The sequence below is a fragment of the Dermacentor variabilis genome, chromosome 5 (genome assembly GCF_050947875.1).
Source record: "Dermacentor variabilis isolate Ectoservices chromosome 5, ASM5094787v1, whole genome shotgun sequence".
Taxonomy (NCBI): domain Eukaryota; kingdom Metazoa; phylum Arthropoda; class Arachnida; order Ixodida; family Ixodidae; genus Dermacentor; species Dermacentor variabilis.
In genome coordinates, this window is record NC_134572.1 from 142,357,122 (window position 1) to 142,364,529 (window position 7,408).

The 7,408-nt window shown below is 49.7% G+C and overlaps 1 protein-coding gene across 1 annotated transcript; it reads left to right on the forward strand.

Moving 5' to 3' along the window:
* Nucleotides 1-583: 583 nt before the first annotated feature.
* Nucleotides 584-7,138, forward strand: LOC142583657 (uncharacterized). The gene is made up of 3 exons (XM_075694149.1): nucleotides 584-749; nucleotides 1,643-1,812; nucleotides 6,077-7,138. The coding sequence occupies exons 1-3, from the start codon at nucleotides 584-586 to the stop codon at nucleotides 7,136-7,138; spliced, it is 1,398 nt and encodes a 465-aa protein (XP_075550264.1).
* Nucleotides 7,139-7,408: the final 270 nt, after the last annotated feature.

Below are 7,408 nucleotides of genomic sequence, written 5' to 3' on the forward strand. Positions count from 1 at the left end.
CATTAAACTGGTATGCATGATACCATCCAGTGTGGTTGCCACAAAGCTCCAGATTAAACCAGCTTTTGTGCCAAACAGGCGACCCTATATGGTGCCACTGCGTCCAGTATAAGCCAGTTTAGTTGCAAACAGGGCCCCTGTTAAGACCCATCTCTGCGTGAACTGGTCGTGCCTATACCTGCTTGCATGCCAAACGGGACCCCGCTCAGACCTGTTCGTGTGCGAACTGGTCCTGTTTATACCTCTTTGCATGCCAAACGGGACCCCGTTCAGACCTGTTCGTTTGTAAACTGGTCCAGTTTATACCTGTTTGCATGCCAAATGGGACCCCGTTCAGACCTGTTCGTGTGTAAACTGGTCCTATTTATACCTGTTTGTTGCTAAACAGGTCCCTGTTAAAACCAGTTTAAACCTGTATAACCCAGTTTGTATTTAAATAGGATTTTCCAATAGGGCAGGCATCAACCCGCTCGCGAGCACCCCAAATCACCACTCAGCTGACCGAGCACCCCAGCGCAGCGGTGGCGGAACACAAGGAAGCCCATTCGCTAGTAGAATCTCGTTTAATGAAGGAAAAATAAAAATGGCAGCCTCATCCCAAGCTGGCTTCTTACTGTTCTTGGCCAACATAGCCTTGGGATCACTCGTGAACAGTGTGGTCTCCAACTTTGAGAGTGCTCCACCTGAAATCACCTGGGCCACCGCGCAGGCCCGAGGATCCGAGCCCCTCATGGACGATCAGCTCAGCTGTATGTGTAGCGTGTGCTCGAAGTGGATGCTCGTTCAGTCTCATCTGGGACCGAAACAGAGCTGAAACTGTTACACCAATATCGGCATGGGCCCGTGAGTTGAAGCTCCCGCGAATGGTGACAAGGGCGACGCTCAGTATCAGAAAACGCTGCAACATGCTGCTATACAGGAGGATGGCTCCCAACAACCGTGCTACCGGGGCAACGTTCCTTCAGCTCTGTGTAGCGTCTGAGGGCGACTCGGCGCAGTACGACCGCGCATGTGAAGTGAGCTGCGTCTCTGTTGTGTAGCCTCTAGAACAGGAGCAGCGAAACCTCAAGTCGAGGCAGGTTCAGCGGCAACATTCAAGGGGAAAGGAGCAGTGTTTTCCTGAGTCTCCGAACACAACAAGGTTGAAAGCCAATGAACGGATGATACTGAAGTGACTCAACCGGTCTCCTGGGACGAAGGCTGAAGAGGCAGAGCGCAAGCTGCAACAACGCATTCGGAATAAGCTCCAGGAACAGCAGCAACACCGACACACAACAGCAACAGAGGCAGTCTTAGAAAGGCTTTTGACTACCACAGTTTAGCTCGGCAATGTGCTCATAGATTTTTCGTCTATGTGCATGCGGCTGTCCCACGTTTCAGCAAAGCAGATCAGAGTGGACTTCCGCAGCAATTCGTTGTGGTTCACATCCACCACATGGCTCTTCATCAACCTAATTTTCGGCGAAGCGATCACACACTCATCGCTGACCTGGTCTTACGGAGCCTGGCAGGCTTGGCTAATCGTCTGAAGCGGGTGCTTCTTGAGTCGCTCAAGTTCCTAGGAGAGGCTGGAATCGGCATTGGTGGAACAGTGGTGAAACTTGAAGTCCCCCTCTGCGGTGGTGAGGTACAACTTATCCAGGTCAGCGCAACGACTTTGCCCAACCTACACGAGCTTCTTCTGATGCCTCTTATAGTCATACAAAATGCTTCCAAAAGTTCCACCCTGAGAACCACATCTTCGGCACGATGGTCAGGATCGGCTCTCCTTCGTCGATCATCGTCCTGCTGAGCCGGGTGCTAAGCTTCCTTGTAGGCATCTTCTTCCTCGGGAGTCTAGCCTTTAGTCGCCCCATGGTAGCTGTAAACACGCGTTCACTAGATGAGAAAGGTGACACGTCTGTCAGCATACCGGCTCCTCGGAGCTTTCTAGCATACCAGTGACGTAATAGCGATGCCTCTTATTGTAGTCATACACAATGCTTCCATAAGTTCCACCCTGGGAACCACATCTTCGGCACGATGGGCAGGATCGGCTCTCCTTCGTCGAACATAGTCCCGCTGAGCCGGGCACCGAGCTTCCTTGTAGGCAGCGTCTTCCTCGGGAGTCTTGCCTTCGGTCGCCCCATGGAAGCTGTACACGCGTGATCACTAGATGAGAAAGGTGACACGTCTGTCAGCACACCGGCTGCTCGGAGCTTTCTAGCATACCAGTGACTTCACGGCTAAGCGAACAGTTGCTTCTCCTCGGATGGGGAGAGGGAAGGTGAAGCGCACGCATCCCGTGGAGAGACTGCACCTTACGTACATGTGTGATGCGAGGAGGTTGCATGGTTCGGCGACGCACAGCGGGGCCAAGTTTACTGTCGGCACAAAACAGACTCTCGAAAAGCTTAAGGGCTCTCAGCTGTAACAGTCACCGCCCAAGCACTTCATACATAAATTAACAAGCGAAGCTGGAACATGCGGCCCGTTTTATCCCTAGGTTAATTTTGACGGTTCCTAATTGTTACGGCTCATTAAGGTTCATTGCCGCTTGCGTTCTGCTTCGCAATTTGCAGCTAGGTAGGCTGCCAGAACCTTGGTATGCAGTTGCTCCTTGCGCTCGACCACTCAGGCCTGTTTTGGGCCCGGACTGCAGCATCACCACAGTGAGTATGACCTCTCTCACGATGATGCTGTCGGTGCTGTACTTCATAAGCTGCCTGCTGTTCGGGAGTTTGTAATGATGCGTGGCCTGCCGATGTTTAAGTCGGAGAGAAACTGCGGCATGCGTGCTCGACTGCGACAGAGAGAAGAATGTCACTGATGGCTGCGCAGCTCCTGCCGCTTGCTCCCTCCAATGTGCAGTTACCACTCTGTCAATGTGAGAGCGCGCCTACTTCATCTTGGTGTGTAAACGTGGCCATATTCTCTCTCCTTTTGTTTGTAATTCTCGTACCTGGTTTCCTCGTGCATGGTCATTCGTTCCAGCGGAGAAATTTCTGCGCACATTAAACAGACGGATTTGGATTTTGCCTAGCCATATACAGCGTCGCTGCAAAAGTGCAAATTTGCCTGTGTATATAGGCAGGTTGCGAACGTCGTTCGCGCGCCTACTAGAGCGCCCCTCGCGGCGGCGAGCGCGAATCTGGCAGGATACGACCGGCCCGCTTCCGCTCGGAAAGCGTGCCTGTGCAAGTGTTTCGCGCGTAGCTGCAGCTTTTCTGAGCAATGCAGAAGTGCAACACGAATTGTTGCGTAGTGGGCTGCAACAGTACGTACAGCAACTCACCAGGAACAAAGTTTTACCGGTTTCCGAGCCGACCGTATGAAGCAGAACGGCGTCAACGCTGGATCGCGCTCGTCCGACGGCAGAGGTAAGCTGTTTGATGTTCTGGCGTTATGTCAAGTGAGTTAACGCTGAATCGGTTGCTTTTACAGAGATGATGACAGCAACTGGACACCTGCAGCACATAGCAGGATATGCAGCAAACATTTCGTCGGTGGCACGAAATCTAACGAAGAAGGCCACCCCGCTTACTTCCCCTCAATATTTCCCGCTGCGTACAAGACATCGACTGGGCCTGTGTCAAGTGACCGTTACGCGAGGTAGAGTATAAATTAAATTTGCCCTCAGCTTCAGGTAGTGTGACTAGTCCTTTGAGGGTCGATGTCGTAAATATATGGCGCCGCGAACAGGTCCGAAAGTGGTCTATTTACGGCGCCGTCTGTACGTTTAAAACACGCGCTAACTTCCTAACTTCTTCTTGCCTGGCATGTGCTGCCGCTATATGGGAATACATGGAATTTTTTTCTCGCGTCTCTCTCTTTCGGTTTTCGTTGTATAGCTTTTTTCTTTTTTTGCTCCGGAGCGTCTGCTGCCGCTCGCGCATTGGCGCCCTCGCGGGCGCGCGGCGGCTGGTTTTGGTTTGTTCCGCACGAGGTTTCGGCTTCTTTCGCTCGCAAAACTGATGGCTATCTCATTCTTATCACTCAAAGGGTGACCGCCTGTTACTCGCTTGTTTGTTGCTCACAGGGGTCCGCATACGAAGGATGCCGCCGTGCATGCGTTTCCTTTTTAGAGCGCAGCTCTTTGGCGTCCGTTCCTGGGTTTCGCGTCGTCGTCGGCGTTGTCGTCGGCCTCGTAACTAGCTCCGCCCCCCTTTCATCCCCCCAGCGCTAGCAGCGACCGACTGATACCGCTGGATGCCGCTGACGCCGCTAGACAGTCAAGATAACGGGACTGCATAGAACACCGTCGCCGCCATGCAGAAAGAGGAGGAAAGGGTCCCCCCCCCCTGTTCTTGTGTGGCGGATAGGGTGCTCTTCAGTTGCCGACGCGCCGGTTATTTCACGTAGGCCCCGGCACGTCGACGAATACGTGACCACCTTCCCACGGCTAGACCTGGTTCTTAGCGCTGCGGAAGCGAGGGTATCATATTGTTTGTGTCGGCATCGGCGGCGTTGTCCCTGAAACCAACTCCGCAGCTGGGGTTGACTCACTATCGGCGTCAGCGGCATCAGTCAGTCGCTGCTATCTCTTCCCTCCTCCCTTTATCGTGTTGTCCGCTTGCTGCGCGTGCTTCTGCCCCCATCGTTTGCCGCTGGGTGTACACGCCGCCCCCCTCCCCCCTCTTCCTGCGAGTCTCCGGTTGTCAAAGCGCCGGCTCGAACTTAATTCCTTTCTTCGCTCCTCCTCCAATGCAACCCCTGTGCGGTGGCAATCAGAGAGCCAGATCGGTGGCGGCGGATCTGTATATGTGCACCGCCCGAGCCGAAATTGCCGCTGCCGTTCGCCCTGTGCGGTGGCAATCAGAGAGCCAGATCGGTGGCGGCTTGACATAAAGACAAACAGCAATTTCCTCACACTTATGCGGGAGAACATCCCGTTCCTCTCGCTCGTAACGCGTCCCACGGCTGTGACAACCTCGCGAGGCACTTGTATAGATCTCGTCTTTGAGAATCAAGCATTGGTGTACCAAGTCGAACATATATCAGTCTATTTCTCCGACCACAAAGCTTCCTTCATGACTGTCAAGAACTGTTAGTGGAGTCTTTGTTAAAGGAATACGTGTGAAAAATAAAAAAAAAATTCTGTGACAGCGCATACATGTGTTGCTCGATTTCTTTGCCTCAATCTATCGAAAAGGTGAAACAGCTTATTTGCTGCGCTCAAATTTCGCATTAGGAAGTAACGTAATCGTCGGTAATTTTTTGGCACTTTATTCAGAAGTTGCCTCCCACGGCTGCTCAGGGAAGCAGCACCCAGAGGAGGTGCCATGTCTGCGCCAACACCACTCGGCAGCAAAAATATCGCGAGGACACAAGGTCCATGTGCGCTGAGTGCAACAAACCGCTCTGTGTGGAGTCATGCTTCAAGGACTACCACACGTTGAAGAAATGTTAGTGCAAGAGGAAAATTTGAGACTTGCGAAAAATTTGCGTGTGCGCATTCTTCTTGTGTATCTTCTCGTGTGGACATTGTGTATAACAATGTGCCATTTTTTTAATTCTTATAACTTTATTTGCTATTTTTTATTGTTTTTCATGAATAAACAGTACATATATGCCAACGCGAAACACATTTTTCTCACTTTACGCTCACCCTAGAAAAATTACGGCAAATTTTTTTTCGAAATAGGTCCCTCTGAAAAATTTAAATGTGCAATAAAAAAATCGACCCTCGGTGGTAGCATATGGCGAAAAAAATCTACCCTGAAAGGGCTAATGCCAATTAAGTTTTTGCGTTGACTAGATTTTGTTGCGCGGTTGCGGTGCTTCAGTGAACCAATATTGTTTGGATATGTTATAAGGCTTGTTTTGCAAGAAAGAGAAAGCGCCAGGAGCAAAAGATGGAGGAGGCACGACAGATACCCAGTTGTGACAGTCAAGAAACAGGGTGTGTCACAAGCTCCGAACCACAGATTTCGGACAGCCCGCCTTACAGTGACAACTTAAGTGCGTCCGCCTGAAACCAGTCTGCAGATGACGTACATCGTGTCGATGTAAGCTAAAGTCTATAACGTATAATTTGTGCCTTTCGTTGCATCTAATGTGACTGATGTACTAAGCTGGTTTTAAATGCTTGTTCCAGGCGTCAACAATGACGGAAGGCGGCAGCGCTACTTTCAGCATGAACTTCACATTTATTTCAGAGTTGTGCGATGGAAATGCGTCATCCTACATCAGTCACAAAGAAGTGTGCAGCACAGGCTTGGGCAGCTCATGCAGTCCATGCTTTTCAGACAAAAGCACTGGGCTGGCGTGCAAAGAGCATTTCTTCGCAGGGTTTAGATCTCTTCAGCATGATGAAAACGCCTTTCATGCGTTTACAGCAATTGATTTTTCTTCATTTGCTCTGCTGTTAAGCATACTGCCACCTGCTCCAAAAAAGTTGAATGAGCTGTCTATTGAAGACAAGATACTGTTATTTTTGATCAAACTTAAGCATGGGCTGCCATTCTCTTTTCTCAGTGTTCTTTTTGGCATCCACAAAACAACAGCGTCTCGTATCTTCAAGGGTCTACTTGTTAACATCCATGCTGCTACAAGGAAATGGCTATACTGGTCATCACAAGCAGCTGTTCTGGCCACTTTACCTCCATGCTTCAAACTGCACTATCCGAAATGCAGAGTTGTCATAGATTGCACTGAACTTGAAACTGAAGTGCCTCCAGGAATTGAAAAACAAAACATGTGGTATTCGGACTACAAAGGAAGGCACACAATCAAGTACCTTGTTGGAATAGCTCCGAATGGGCTTATCACTTTTCTTTCAAAGGGGTTTGGAGGTAGAACGAGTGATGGCACGCTAACTGTTGAATCAGGTCTTTTGTCCCTTCTTGAACCAGGAGATGTTGTCTTAGCCGATAAAGGATTTCCAGACATAAAAACAGGTGTTGGCGCGCAGGATGCAACGTTGGTGATGCCAGCTTTTGCTACCAGCCCACAATTCACGGAGTCTGAAGTGGATGCCACATATGAAACCGCCTCCGTGCGCATTCATGTAGAAAGAGTGATTCAGAGGCTCAAAATTTATGATATCATTACACGCAGGATACCACACGAGCTGACTGGCTATGCTGATGAGATTCTTCACGTGCTAGCAGTGCGAACAAACCTGAAGAAACCTATTTTTGCCAAACTACAGAAATAATAAGGCAGGAAAAAGGGGAAAAGTTTATTGCACAATTTTCATATAGACACAAAGGCTTAAAATGACTAGCTTTACTGCGACATATAAGACTGTACATGTCTGTATAAAATGTATCAAATGTGTAAAAATAAATAATTTTATTATAAGGCACTGTTGTCTATGTTCTATATTGCGAACGCGATGGCGTGGTACTTGTAACTAATATATTACCTCCGTTCTTGGACAATGCTAAAAGATGTAAATACCTCAGATGTCGGCACATTCATGCAA

Coding starts and splice junctions, on each gene's coding strand:
- LOC142583657 (XM_075694149.1), top strand. CDS start 584: ATGGCAGCCTCATCCCAAGCTGGCTTCTTACTGTTCTTGGCCAACATA. Junction 750..1,642: donor CATGGACGATCAGCTCAGCT/GTATGTGTAGCG, acceptor CAACTTATCCAG/GTCAGCGCAACGACTTTGCC. Junction 1,813..6,076: donor GCCGGGTGCTAAGCTTCCTT/GTAGGCATCTTC, acceptor TGCTTGTTCCAG/GCGTCAACAATGACGGAAGG.